Consider the following 15652-nt stretch of genomic DNA (forward strand, 5'->3'; position numbering starts at 1 on the left):
TCCCATTTACACAGCTGTCTAGCTGGTAATGAAAGCATCCCACTTCACCTAGAACGGGTACCTTGATCTCAGAGCTGTTTTTGCTATAAAACTACTTTTTAAATTACTAGGCTGTCAGTAACAAAGGCTACTTTTTTTTTTTCTGTAAAAAGAGAATTGGAATTACATGGACACAAATGGCTTCAATTTACTAGCAGGAGTCAGCTGCTAATTTTTATGATCCAGATTAAAAGGTGGATGAGTAACAGCTCTCTTACCCATAAGCTCCTCTTGCTGTTCATCACGTTATCAGTTTTGAGATTTCCACGTTCACTTAGAAAGAGCAATTGACTCAATACTGGAACACCACCACTTAGCTTTAGTTGCTTCACAGCATCTAAAAAGGCTTAGAATCCACTCTCTGTATAACAAACGTTTATTCAGAAACAGGTAATACATTATCTTCTCCAATCCCTAATGTTTCCTCCCCCTCCCTCCCCCCCCCTTTTTTTTTAATTAAAACACATGTATTTGGTGGGCAATCTAAAAAAGGAGAACAATAGCTGTCTTAGGTCCCCTCCCCTACAAACATCTGCTGCTCAGATGAAGCACCCCACCAATCATGGTGTTGCTGGCCTTCAAACAAAAGAGAGTACTCCAGAAAAACAAGTCCTGCCAAGTCCTTATTATTTCCATGGCTAAAAGGGACACAGTGAGATTAAGGAATGGTCTGCACAAACTAGATAGAAGAAATAGTTCATACAGAACAAGAAAGCAAAAGAAACATGGGGTTGTCCAAGAAACAGAATCTGGACTTACAGGAGCTACTCAGCAGAGCCGAACAGAATGGATTAGGTTAGTCTCTCAGCTAGTAGGATCAAGTTCAAACCCCAACCCAGTTCTGGAAGTTGCTCTCAGCTTTCCTCTCTTCCAATACAGTCTGAACAAACACAAACGAGTGGAGCTACTGGGACGTTCAACACCCAAGGCGCCAATGCAGTACAAACAATGGGAAGAAGTGGAAGTGCCACCTAGTGGCCTGTCACACACACTCGCTGGCCCACGCCACGTCCTCGCCGCCCTGCACGGGACTTGTCACTGCCCTCCGGTGTTCCTGACACAGCGCTGACTGCCCGCTGCTCCTAAACCTCTCCCTGAGGCCACACACTGCAGCCATCGTCCTCCAAATCCAGGCATGCCGGCAGCATAACCGCACAGCGGCCAAACAAGGCCCAAATAGCATCTCTCAAAGTTCTCAGACACACGACTTTGTGTGTGCTAGGATCTGAAAAGGGTCTCAGGTCCTTCCTTTCTATAGGAGACTGGCTGAGTTAGAAGGCAAGGAAGAAACTCATGTCTGTGCATCAGCAGGAGGAGGCAATATAATCTGATGGGAGTCAAACAACTGGGTTTCTTCTAGCTCTGAACACAACTGGTTCTTAATTTTTCAGTCCAGAAAGAGGAGAGCAACTGAGCCTGACCCTCCAGAGCAAATATATTCCTTGTACAAATGCCAGAACAACCTTCCAGCACTACCAGGGTTGAAACAGCCCTGCCCATAGTACAATGGCCAGTGCACCCGCGCACACGTCCCTCCTGCCTGATGTCTCTGCTGGCACACTGAGGGCAGCTCAGCTTCTCCTGCTCCTTCTCAAGTCCCAGCTGCTGAGCAGGAAAGTGTCCAACAGTCAGGAGGAATGGCTATGCCACCAAATGCACACAAGTCCTTTCTGGAGGGAGCCCAACCTGCCTTTGTACCCAGCGCAGCAACTTCAGAAACAACGTGGTGCTCTTGCCTGTGGACAATCAAGGGGATGCACCCTTTAGTTAAAGGTCAGTCAGAAGAAAACAGAAGGAGATCACCACTCCTTCCCTCAAAGTCTATGTGCACTTTTAATGGCCACTGGGGGCTTTGCAGTAAAGGATGGAGTTACATGGTATATGCTTGGTAATACATTACTGGCAGAAGGGGAAGGTTATTCTCTTGGGAAAAAAATCATGGAAGAAAACTCCAACTATGAAAACAGAAAGTACACACACAAGAGGAAACACTATTGTACAGTAAGGTAGCGATCATAGAAAACAAAAAATTTCAGGACAGGCAAATGCAAACAACATCTGCACTCCTGCACTTTCCTCATCCCCCAGCTTATATGAGTTTTCCAGTCCACTGCTTGCTCCCCCCCTCTCAGAGTTTAATTTTGAATTCTGTGGGCTGCACAGAGGCAGAGACCCCTGAGGATTTGAAGAGTGCCTTCAAGATAGTTTCAGGGTCCACTTCAGCTGGGGGATTTGAGGAGGCGCTTGCACTTGACCGGCGTGGTTCCCCTTCCTTCTTCACTGAAGGGGTATCACTCAGTCGGCTGGAGGATTAAAAAAAAAGAATTTAAAAGGCAGTATTTAACCACTCTTTATGAGAAATAAATTAACACTGTGTCTGCATTTACTGTTATCAGTGTTTCCCCCTTACCAATATCAAAGATAAAGGTTTTAAATATGCTTTTCTCACAAGAAAATATCCTCATCTCAGATTATTTTTGAGCCTCAAGGCTGAGAACACTATGTAGTCAAGCTACATTGCACTCCACTCAACATATTGTTACACAGAAGGAGAGAGAAAGAAAATCCAAGGGACAGCAATTCTCAAAATAGAACCTGCAAAAGCGTTTGGACCTTTTCCCCACTGAAGGACACTTACAGCAATATAGGCTGGTCTGAGGTGATGACATTCCCATTCATATGAAGATTGCATTTCATTGGTTGACCTATATAAAAACAAAACACAAAATTCATTCTATCAGAAGTGGGGTAAGGCAAGATCCTTGAAACATCACACAACAGTGCAAGCAACAGAGTTCAACATCCTGGGGAAACATGAGAAACAAACAGCTGATAATCTTTTGTTGCAGAATCAGAGCAAAAGAAGAGACAGCCACTGTAACACAGTACCATATGAAGGATCATACTAATTAACGAGTTACACAGTAGTATGAAGCCCTTAGCAGGGACACAAGTGGATCTCCCATTTTTAGCTGTCTGCTCCTCATCTGACATCTGTAACATGTCATTCATCTAAAGAAAGAAAAAGCACCTATTTCCAGCTAAAAATTAACAGTTCAACAATAATTTCAGTTTAACATGGTTAAAATATAAAACTGCATTATTCAAAGTTTATGGAGAATCTGATACTATTTTACAAGTCCAATTCAACATGTTTCTGAGTATACCCTGAAACTATTGCAAATACTAGTTTTACTTGTACTTTGCAAGCAGCTCTGTAAGCAGGTAAAGCCTTCCTAAGGACTTTCTGTCTAAGAGGTTTTATAGTGACTTCTGTGAGCCAGAGAGATGTTTGATAAGAGGATCCATGTTTACCCCTGAAAGAATTTTCTACCAAGGTCGTTGACATAGAAACCAAGAAAGAAAGATGGATAAATAAGAGAAACCTGCAACTGCCTATTCCAATAAGCACTTTGTCTCTTGTGATCAATGAGTAAAGTGTAAACTTATGAGTTTTGTAAGAATGTGTAAAAAGCATGGATGCTATAATAAAAAACAGTTTGAAGCCTTCTGAAAATGGAGTGTTGCTTTGAATTTGAATTGTCTCTGTCTCAACTGCAACAACCTTCCAGCTCTTAGTACCAAATTAGAAACACAAGAATTACATCTGAAAGTTAGAGCAGGAGACTCATCAGGATCCTGCCTCCAGCTCTCAACCTTCTTTTTCTAGGAAAATGTGGGTGGGGTTTTTAATTGCATTTAAATAAACTGTGCATATATTCAGCTAGTTACACAGCAGTAATTGTCTTATCTAGCTCTTGAACTGATTTTCTGGCATTTCTCTCTTGCTAGCATATTCACATCTAAGATACTTTTAAACCTTCCACTCAGGTGGAAAAGCCATTCTTGATTTATTTATCCTACATGCAACTCTGGCATCAAACTTACCATCTAAACACCTGTTGTTGTATTTCTTATATGCTGTGATAGCATCTTCTTTCTTCACAAATACTACCTCAGCCACACCAGGGTGCACCAGCCGGGCTCGCTTCAGGGCACCACACACACAGAATAACTCCTGAGGGCAGAGAGTCAGTCACAACCACGGTCACATCAAAGGCACTGCATGAGAAGGGTTTACTTGCTTCATCACACCACCCATCCTGCTTATTAAATACCTGACAGGATCTGGACACTTGTCTTACTATGTTTGTTATGGTATAACTACTTGGCACTAGGAATAGAGAGCACACAAGCAGGGAAGTTTAAGGCCAGTACCTGGTAATGTTTTTCATGCACAAAGACCAGATTCATTCTCAGCCCAGTGAGAATGGAAGCCCCCAGATAATTTGGATAGGGACGTAAGTTTGGGTAGAAGAATCATTTGGTGTGAACTCTTCTTCTAAGTGATGTCAGCAAAATACTCTGTGGGATTTTGTCCCATGTTCTTAAGCACACACTTTTTAAAAAAAGTGTAAACAAACTTTTTGTAAACAAAAAGTGTCCCCAAACAATCAGGAACCCTCAAAGTTTTTGCACGGACAGCAAACCCACATCACACCCCTCTTCACTGCATTCACCATAGATCAAGTGATTTATCAAGAGAGGCCGGACACAGAAAGGAAGTGTCGCTCATGCACAGTCTGGCAGCAAGCAACACTCACAACAATATCTTCCTCTGTGACTCGAGGATGCAGATTATTTACGGTCATCTTTGTGCCTTCCAAAGGACTGAACGCCAGCTGCCAACACAAACAAATGCATCACTGAAATATGGCACAAAATACAGCACAGCAGAGAAAGCAATGAAAAGTCTCTAAGGATATGTCTGGTAATGCCTGTACACACACACAAAGGAGAAAGCTAAAGCTAGTAATGGGAAATATCAATGTTTACTAAAGCCCAGCTCATCTGACAGCAAAAAGGAACTTCTTTTCCATGCTAGTTTTTCTCTGAAGTAACTTTTCACTCTTATTCTCAAGAATAACATTAACTTAATCCACAGTATACACAGTATTCTGGTCATGCCCACTTTTAATAGCCTGTCTCTGTTGTACTCTACACCAGCCAGCAAACCCCAATATACAGCTCCAGCCTCTCATGAGCATGCTGAACTCAGCATACCTAGGAACACCTGGTGGGTTACTTGTACCCAACATCAGGCAGTTTGGCAAAGCAATTCCAGGCAGGCCGTCTACAAACTGCCTGGGAGGTCTCATGTCTAGATGAAAACGTGTACATTTGCAATAACTCTTTTTTCTCCTTGCTAGCTGGAGCGGACATGTAACATACAATGTATCAAACAGTGTTAAAACACTACTCCTAAGGACACGAAAGCCACCAAGGAGTGTCCAAACAACAACTGCCACCTCCCTATAATATGGATTCTTCCAGGATCATGTGCAGGGAAAGGATGTTTACACAGGTTTCAAATTCTTGGGACACGAACTGCAGTTATCAGAACAACCTCGATGACATCCCAGAACTAATGATGAAAGGCAGGCACAAATGAGCTGCTCACATGTCCAATGAACAAGATTCAGATGTTTCAGAGACTTCCATAAAGAGCATTTTGCCCTTCCCTGAGCTCACCTCAACAGGTGCTGGCTCTTTTGGAGGCACTTCCTTTGTCACTAAGGTCCGGGACATGTTTGCCAAGGCCTTTGTCCGCATAGGAGGGGCAGTTGCAGGTGGAGCTGTGTATGTGTCGTTCTGGACCACTTTAGTCAGGGGAACAGTCTTGGACAGAGAGAATTTATTGCTGCTCAGACCAGTCTACAGGAAGAAAAAAATAAAGTATCTCAGAGCTACAGCCTACAAAAGCCATCACTTTTCTTCAAGCACCACCACCAGAGTATTACTAGCATGCACTGCATGTCCTTCCCAGTGTCAAAACCACTACACAGTGCTGGAGACTTTCAAAAGGCTCAGAGAAAAAAATCAGTGCAGGTTTCTGGGCATAAACATTAAAAGGTATGCTTATCCAGAAAGAGCACTTCCCTCATAAGCACTTTTTGGTTTCATACTTTTCATAAACAAACTTTAACAATATGATCTGAATTTGAAAAGCTCCTTTCATCTGCAGACTTTCAAGTACTTTTATAAAGAGTTCACAAAAATTGCTCATTAACAGTAAGACTGAGAATCCACAGAACAAAAAGCAGTAATTCCTCAGAATCACCAAGGCAGGGCACACAAACACATGGAGCTTAGGCTGAAAGTTTAAAGCCAGACTAAAACTTGTGCTTGGAAGCTGCTGTGAACACTGGAAAGAACAAATTTACTCCTGCAAAAGAAAAAACAACTCAAAAAAACCTTAATAAGATTATTTGAGAATTACAAATAGCCAGAAGTTCTATTCTGAATACCCACACAAGAAAATAAATTCCTGGGGTAATCACTGTACTACAGTGCCTGCATGATGGTAAAACCACATGAATTTGCTTTTCCAAGACCAGAGAATAACTTAGCCCAAACCTGTGCCCAACTCCCATGTCTGAAGCAGGATTAACTTCAAGCACACATTAAGGCTGGCAAGGGCCTTATCCAGCTAAGCACTGAATATTCAAGAATGATGACTGCACAACCTCTCTTGGTCCCTGTGCCAGATGCTGATCAATACTGTGAGAATTTCACCAACTAGAATTTCTTCTGCTGCAGCACATTTATTGGTTTGTCTTCTCCGTGGTCACTCCTGAAAAGAACCTGGGTTTTGACTTTTCCAGGCAGTGAGAGTGGACTCACTCTCACTGTAGATCTCACTATAGCCTTCTCAGCCTTGAGACACTGCTCTCTCACACTCTCCTCATGCATAATATGGTGCAGCTCTCTGACCACCCTGTTAACTGGTTCCAGCCAAGTCTTTCTTGTACTGCAGAGCCCCAAGATAAGCACAGAATTCTGGATGCAGTCTTAAAATGTCAAACAGGAATAATTATCTTCCTTGATTAATTATCTAAAGTTGGCCTTTGTTTCTGGAAGGATGCACTACTCACTCACCCTTAGCAGATCACACAGTAGGACCCCTAGGCTCCTTCCTACAGAGCTGCTGCTGCTTTCTAGCCAGTCAGTTCTCAGTTTAAGCAGCAGAGGGCCATTCCATGCCAAAAGCAGGACCTTACATTTGTCTGTACAGAAATTCCATCTTCTCCAGAGCAACAGTCCCCCCAACAAGATGCCTACTATGGTTTTTGCACGGCAAGAGATTTCCTGCTTTGATGCCCAGTCTCCAGCAGCAGAAACTTCCCTTGCTGGTTTACTCAAACAGTAACAAAACAAGTTTGATGCACTTCCTCAGCAAGAAAGAGCCAGGATACAACAACCTGCCAGCAGGGCAGAAAGCACACATTCTAGCTGCTGAGAACCCATATAACCAGTTACCCTAAGAGAACTCTGTTCCAAGAATAACAGTAGAAGCATTGGCACAAAGGAAGGGTAGGCTGAAGAGCAAATATTTGAGGAGAAAACTTCATTTACAGACTGTACAAGAACTGTCTGATAGGTAAGTCCTGTAAAGACACAGCCTCTGTGTCCATGCAATGTGAGCATGGCATGGTGGAGGCTGCTCAGATGACCCCTTACCGAGTTGTGCAGGAAACTGTTTGTGGTGGTGATTTTCATCTGTTTGCTAGGAAGGGGAGAGACACTTTCCTCATCATCTTCTGTGTCATACAGACCCTGAAGTGAAGAAGGCAATAGTTTACATGCAGGCAGACTTCACTGAGACATTTCAAATATAGGGAGTTCTCTCCTGCCTTCAACCATCTTCAGCTAATGAACATTTACACTGCATTTTAGTTTCAGGTATACAAGTCCATTTCAAAACATCAGCATAAAAACTATTGGACTCTCTTTCCAAAAACATCACAGTAAAACTGTTTCCCTAGATATACTGAAATCACATCCAGATCCCTCTTCTCCTGGACCTCATTAGGACTGTTGAAGCTACATTATTGGAACAGAGCCTCAGTGTCTTACATTTTAGCATCCTCCTACCTTTACAGTTGACACCTGTGCATGTGATTTTTAAATTAGTTTGGGGGTGTGAGGTGGGGTTTCTTTTTGTTTGTTTTGGGTTTTTCATTGTTGTTTTTTTTTAACTAAACAAGTGCCTGCTGAATACATCTAAACAGAACATTCCTTTTGAATAGCCTGCTTTCCTTAGCACAGGACATATCCATCTGGCCCTAGAAAACACTGCACTAAGAGCTTTACTGAATGAATAATTCATTTTCCAGTTCAGCTTAACACTCATAGCCTTGCCTTAAAATACTGAGGTGAGCTCCTACACAAGCATTTTTTTCGTTGACTCTAAATAACTTTAAGAAAAAGTCTAGACACAAATAGCAGTGCCCAAAACATAAGAAATCACAACTGCAAACAGCTTCCCATTAATTCACTAAAAAGCTAAAGAAAACTGGAGGGATTAGCAATGAGAGCTTGCAAAATCAGTGGGTTGTCCATAGTCAGCAAGATTTTGGTTTACAAACAAGGAAGTTGTTCTAGTGACAGAAATGCTATGAAGGAAAAAAACCTGAAAATGGCCAGAGAACAGAGGAGAATTGTGCAGAAAATAAAAGAGCTGGGAAAAACACTAGGGAGCAGGACAATGGACTTGAGCTTCAGACAAAATGAAATGGATTCCACGTTTCCAGTGATAAGGTCACAATAATGAAGACACTTCCTCAAACAACAGCATCTGGGATAGGTGATGGTAGCAGGCCAGCATAAAGGTAGCATACACAAACAGCTAAAATTAGGATAATCATGGCAAAAAAGTCACCTGACAGGATATTGTGAATGTCAGTTTTCCAGTATTTCATGCAATACTTTGTGTATACACACACAATAACATAAGTAATAAAAATATCCAATTCCTCTCTATAAGCACCCAAGGTAATAAGGTGGCTGAATGGCTGGGGGCTGTGACAAAATCCATTAAAACTGATCCCAGAAAGACAATACTCTAAGGTCTTTCTCACAATCTGCTTGATAAGGGCTATGGGAACTCTGGAAGTACATCAGAATACATGGTATAGGTATAGGTAACATCACTCCCTATCAGGACTGCAGCAGTGGCCCAGCTTTCACAGGAAGGTTATACCCTCTCCCACCTCACTGCAGCACATCTGACCATGTGCAGTCACATCCTCTCTCTGAAGAGGCTGGCAGCACGGTGAATCAAAACAGCCAACAACTTGATCTGATGTGATGTCATAAGAAATTTATACAAAAATATCAGAGCTAGAGGTCAGCCTCTAGGGAAAAAATACACCATTGGCATAGAGGTAAAACTGGGAATATCTACTTCTCATTCCTGCATCTCATTCAAATACACTAGGAATCAAGATAAATTATACTAAATGAAAACCTCAATTACCATAAAACTATTTTAACCACACAAGACACGAAAGCTAAGCTGATGGAGAACTTTCCAATGTTCCTCTCTCCTACTTAAGAGTTTTCTTTGCACCTGCCATTGTTTATGGACACATTTTCTTCCCTGTTAAAGTTAACAAAGAGTACAGAGCAGGTACACACCTGTTTATGAGTATGGTTGTTCACCACATTGATCCTCATTCCTGCTGGATGAGAGTGTCCAGGAACTGGAGCCTTCTGCTACAGTTAGAGATAAAGAACCAAAGCATTAAGCACTACAGTCCACCAGGTTCAGAAAATCAAAGCTTTAGTTGAGTAACCTGAGATCACTTATATAAAACTTACCTTCCCTGCTTTAAAATATATTACCACAATATGCTCCTGGGTAACACCTGTATTTCCTGTGATATGTTCAATATGAGATAGCTTCACTTAAAATCTAAGACCACATGAAGAAATGGATTCAAATTAGTTAGAGTTTAGTCCAAGATTACTGGGAAGGGAAGTTAACTTCAGTCCTGTCAGGACTACTACATCTACATTTCTGCCAATACAAAACCATGAATGGGCTAAGTCAGAAAGTAGCTGTGTCTTCTTTCATGCTACAGGTAACTAAACATGCATATCTCCATCAAGCAAAAGGAGAAGTATTCACTGTCCCTTAGCACTAAAGCTGGAATAAGCTGTAGTGGAATAAAATGCTGCACAGGGTAGTGTGCAGCCCATTAGACCATGAAACAGGGAAATCACAACAGAAGGAGGTAGGGAATGTAGCTGTACTAATCAATAACTGAAATCATGCCACAAAACCCATAAAAATGCTCTTCTGTTTTTCTGAAAAAGCTGGAATCTGTCCATTAAAGAATATATATTCTCACCAAAATAGTCCACACAGGTAATAAAATCTTCAGATTTGCATTTTCTCTAGACTGCAATTTATACCATAGCACTCATGTTTCAATCTGCTAATCAAAGAAACAAGGATACCCATCCTACAGAAACACCAGCAGACCTACTGTAATTTTTTGGTTTCAAAGATTTTTCCTTGCTTCATGATAAACAAGACCTCAGGACAGGACATTTAGAGCTGTATGCTGTACCTGGAATCAAGACAGACTAGTTTGATTCCACTCCCACGTTTGGGAAGATAGGAGGGTCAGGGGCAATTTGGAATTTCAGTACAAAAAAACTTTTAGAGAATTGCTTATGTGCAAGGTTCTGTCTACAGTCTGAATCACCATGATACCCTATGTATAAATATATATGTTCCCTTGCACTCTGTTATCTAGCAAACAGAAAATACTATTGGTCAAAACAAGTCAAACAAAACCACCAGGTCAGTACTGCACCAAGTCACTGGAAACTACTTTAACTCCTAGAAACTTTGTAGAAGATGTTCAATTCCTCATGGCTGATGCTGGTGATATGGCTCAGAAGAACAGCAAGAGTACTGATCACCTTCCTAATTAACAACTGCTGAACAGACTGCTCTACTGCTCTGCCATCAGCCCTTTTTACTGCTTCAAGAGCCCTTTCTCCTCCTTACATCAGCCTGGCAGGAAACGGGAAAATTCCTAGGCCCATCTGCAGAAGAAACATGTTTGACATTTCTTTTCAGCTAAACCCACAGCTGAACAGAAAGCAGACTCATCTAGGCTTTCAAAGTGGTGACAACAGATTCCTGGGTATGAGTGAGCACACTGCTGATTTTTGGGAGATTGAAAATGAAAGAGGTAGACTAGGAACTTCAGTTCCATGCTTGTAGAGGTAAGGAGCAAAACCACTCAAACAACAATCCCAACAGTCTGGAAATTTCTCTTCTGACTCTACACATTGTATCTAACAGACACAGCTCAAGAGCAGGAGTTTCTCAGAGAAGCTGGCTAAGAATCAAGTTGCTACGCACACAGCAAAGTCAAATCAGAAAACTGGCCCAGGAAATCAGCAGGTCAGGGTGATCAACTGATTATAATACAATTGAAATAAATCTTGAGCCTCAGCAGGAATGCTTCATGTGATCAGGCAAACCCCTGGAAACCAGACAAGTATAAAAAGAGAAAATTGTAGAATGGCTCATTGAATTTTAAATTTCCTTAGATACAAACACAGCTGCATATTCTAAACTGCTATTCCACCCCTAGGATAAACCAGTTATCTATACAGGACAATCCACCACATCAGACTTGCAAAGAGGGGCAGTATAAGAATGACAAAAAATCTGCATCATTTTGTTTGCATTCAGGCAGGAAAGAGACTACTTAACCATTCTTAATGCTGACAGGAGCTCTGCCTTAGTCTTTTTGGGCCCAAAATGAAAATGAAAATTTAAATGAGAGGTGTGATTCTACAAAAAGTCCCAAGCAGCTGCAAGGACACACAAAAGGATCAGAATCCCACCCCACGGGCTGGAATGAACTGTACTTGCTTCTATTGTAACCATATGAACATACTGAAGTATTATCAGGTCTACTGCACTGCTGTGGAGTAACTGAGGGGCTCAGAGGTGACTCATTCACCTACTTGAATAGTTTTGGTGATTTTCACAGCTGGATTTACTGTCCCCATAGCTGGGCTGATAGCAGCTGGAGTGCTCCTTTTTAAGCTGATCTTCTCTCTGGCATCCACCACTTTGGTCACCTTTTCAGCAGCCACACTTTGCTGCTTGCGGGAATTCAACATCTCGCGAGCATCCTGCACCTTCCCTTTGATTTTGAAGCGAGCGTCCTTTTGAAGCAGTTTTTCTCGGGCATCCTTCACCCCCAGTTTGTGCCTGGCATCAGTGAGTCCTATCTTCTGTCGGGCATCAAAAGTCTGCTGGAAGCTCACAGCTGGTGATGATCTATTCAGAAGATTTTGCTGGATCCCAATGCGAGATCTTACACCTCCAAACACTGGCCTTGTGTTAAGTCTGAGGGGGGAAAAAAGACAGAAAAAAAAAGTAAGTTTCAGGCATTATGTGTCAATACAGTGTCAATAAAAGTATTTGTGTTGCTGCAAACAAAAGTTCATTATTACTGCACAAAAATCCACTCCAGTTGGACATCCAAATACAACAGTAGAACTCCTAAGCTCTTTTATGCTGGATTTTTTTTTCTACATAATCAGCTAAGGAATTTCTTTCCAAAATCCACCCTTCAGCTCACATTTACAAACTAAAGGGTCTGACTTCAGCTGTGCTAAGTACATACTACATTTACACAAAATTCAACAACTCAGGTACTTTGGGGCAACCTTTGAAGACAAAGAGGAACAAGATCAGACTTTTCAGCTTTAGGAGTGAAGAGGTCTGCTAAAGCATCTTCCCTAATTCACTAATACATCCTGATATGAAGGAAACATGCAACCACACATGAATTCAAGAATTCTGGGCAGCAAGTTGAGATCTGTGGGAGGACAGCAACTCAAATTTTAGTATGTACAAGCGCCAGTAACAATCTTAGTTCAAAGCCACCAGTTTCAAGGTTGATTAGCTTCCAGCAAGAATAGTCGTTAGTCAATTACTTTTTAACATGACTGCCTCTTCTTTAATCTAATAAAAGAACTACTGCACTTGATGGCCTGTACTTTTTAAGCATATCATTATTACAATACTGAGCACAGAAAGACAACAGCCCACAAAAACGACAGCATTTGTACTTGTAGACAAGTATTCCTAAAAAGCAGCACAATACAGGGTGAAAGCTAGAACTACCTTCTTGTTACAGGTCTGATACACTTTTTCAAAACCTGCCCAAAGAACAAAAAAAAATTTACTAATTTCTTAATGGGACTTCCTCTGATGACTATTTTTAAAGTTTTTTCTTTTTCACTGGGTTTCTTCATATTAAAAAAAAGAGAGAGAAAAAATATTCTTGCTGTTGACTTTTTAAAAGTCAAAATATAGGGCTACAAAGTTCGCTTTCAGAAATGTGTTGTCCAGTATTACAAAGTCTAAAAGCAGATACCTGGAATTTGTTGTAATAATCAAAAGGTTAGTATCACAAAACCAAATTATGATGCTATTTCAATTCTTCACGCACCCTTATATCAGTATTTCCTGATCTAACTCCACAATCTTCACATTATTTACAGCCGTGTGCTTTCAATGGAGAGATCTTTACAAAAAACCCCAACCAGCTGACAGATTAAAGACTTAACCTCTGCTTCTGCCTCTTTCATTCTTGTGTCTAAATGTCTGGAAAGCTGGGACTGGAGTCCCATTTTATTACCGAAGAGTCCTATGGCTGCTCTCTTCTACAGGCAAAGCAAACTAGCTAGAAGAAACAGGAGGATTATTAAGACCATCTATGAAAATAAACTCGGAACACAGGAACCTAACAATACCATAAAGCAACAGAGCCAGAGCAAGACTTTCCTTGCAATTTTAAGAAACGTTTATTTAGCCATGTTGGAAGCACTCAGCTGGAGCGCTGCAAAGGGCTGGATGAGTGGTTCATGAGGCCAAAGTAAAACCAGAAATGTATGTGACAACATTTAAACTAGAATTAGTTAATTGATAACAAAACTCAACAAAATAAGTTAAGAAACTGAAGATTACACCATTTCTTTACCCTAATAAGCAACTCTCTCTCTCAGATAATTTCTTACTCTACAAGAGCATTAACTGCTTAGCTATTTGTGCCACAGCACCTGAAATAAAAGCAGATCTCAAACATCGAACTCACTTTCCAGGAGTCCAAGCTCTGGCTTGAATATGTTATGGACCAGCATATTTTATTAGTGAATTTTTTTCTTTTATTTCATCTAGACTACTGAATAGCATGGATATAATGACTTAACTTTATTCAGTTTATCCAGACTTCACAAAGCCAAGTTTGCTACTTGAGGAATTTAAAAAAGTGAGCTAAACACAACATACAAGAAGAGTGTGGGGCACAATTCTTACAGTGCTGCAGAGGGATTATTGCTCAGCAAAAAAAAAAAAAAAAAGTAGGAAGAATTCCTGGAAGAAATGAGAGTTAAGGAGGGATTTGAAAAGGGATAAAGGAGGTACTTGGGGCATAGTAAGCAGACTAAGACTCTTCCAAATATGCAGGATAACATGAACGAAAGTGCAAAGCCAAGGCTTTGTCTAGACTAGGATTTAAATATGTTTGAATGTTTTGGTAGTATATGTTAGCAGATAACTTTCAGAATATTACTCTAGACATGTAAGTGTATACACATTCAGAGTCAAAAACGAAGACTAATGAATTAAAAAAAAAAACCGAAGGGAAAAAATCCAACAAAACAAGAGTACACTGAGCTAACAGTGACGGGGGACAAGTTCTTCAGAAGCATTAAGAGACTACGGCAAAAGGGAAAACGAAAAGCTACCGAAGGAGAACCCAGGTAAGAACTGCCAACTGTGGAAGCAAATGGCCCAGCCTAGACTGGAGACATCTGCCATGCAAAGAAATACCCTGACCTTGCAGCTCCGATCTGCAACATGCTCCACGTCCTCTCAGCCACTGCAGGCAATCGCTCGGAGCCCCACTGACTACGCTGGAGGGACGGCACCTTCCGAGAGCCGGGCAGCGCTGCGCCCCATGCCCGGCAGCCTCCCCCGCGCGGGCGCCCGGCGGCCCCGGTCGGTTACGGCTCCCCGAGCACCAGCAGCCCTGCCACGGCTCTCCCACAATGCCCCGAGCCGCGCCCGGCAGCGCGGGGGCACCGGGCACCGCCTGGGTAACACCTGCGGCCCGCTACCGGCGGGGTTCGGGGCGCCCACCCCGCTACAGGGAGCAGCGCTGGGTTAATCGGCGGGGACAAGCAGGAGGGGTCGGAAGGTTCAGCGAGACAAGGGACGGCGCCAGGAGTCCCAAAAGGACCGAGAGGGGATGGGCCGCTGAGCGCTCCTGCCCCACCGGGGCAGCGCCAGGCACAGGGGCCGAGATGGGGGCCCGACCCCCGCCCCGGCCCTGAGTGACGGCCGCCGCCGCCAATCGCACGGCAGCGCGGTCCCGCAGGCCCGCGGCTCAGCCAATGGGAACGCGAGGGCGGGAGCAGGGCCGGGCCGCGCCGAGACAGCTGCGGCCCGCAGTCCCCGGAGCGGAGGCACCCGAAAAGACCCTCGAAGAGCGGCCGGGGGCCGCCGACCCGAGGCGCTGCGTCGCTGTCCCAACCGCTCACCTCCCCTTCACCGTCACACCGCGTTTCCGTATGAGCTCGTCCAGAGACAGGTCCGCCATCTTGTCGCGGCCCCAACGATGAGACGCAGCGAGCGAGTCCCGGAGGTGACACCTCACGACTTCCGCTCCTCGCCCCGCCCCCAGAAGTACGGTGGGCCCCGCCCGGGCTCCGCCCACTGCACCGG

The 15652-nt window shown here is 42.9% G+C and overlaps 1 protein-coding gene across 1 annotated transcript; it reads right to left on the reverse strand.

Annotated features, from left to right (window-relative positions):
- Positions 1-516: 516 nt before the first annotated feature.
- On the reverse strand, positions 517-15566 carry POLDIP3 (DNA polymerase delta interacting protein 3). The gene is made up of 9 exons (XM_058805036.1): positions 15469-15566; positions 11878-12265; positions 9520-9597; positions 7561-7656; positions 5572-5754; positions 4644-4721; positions 3928-4057; positions 2678-2744; positions 517-2342 (listed from the first exon to the last, which is right to left on the reverse strand). Exons 1-9 carry the CDS (start codon positions 15525-15527, stop codon positions 2168-2170), a joined length of 1254 nt encoding a protein of 417 aa, XP_058661019.1. The 5' UTR covers positions 15528-15566; the 3' UTR covers positions 517-2167.
- Positions 15567-15652: the final 86 nt, after the last annotated feature.

Source organism: Ammospiza caudacuta, chromosome 5, assembly GCF_027887145.1.
Source record: "Ammospiza caudacuta isolate bAmmCau1 chromosome 5, bAmmCau1.pri, whole genome shotgun sequence".
NCBI classification, from domain to species: domain Eukaryota; kingdom Metazoa; phylum Chordata; class Aves; order Passeriformes; family Passerellidae; genus Ammospiza; species Ammospiza caudacuta.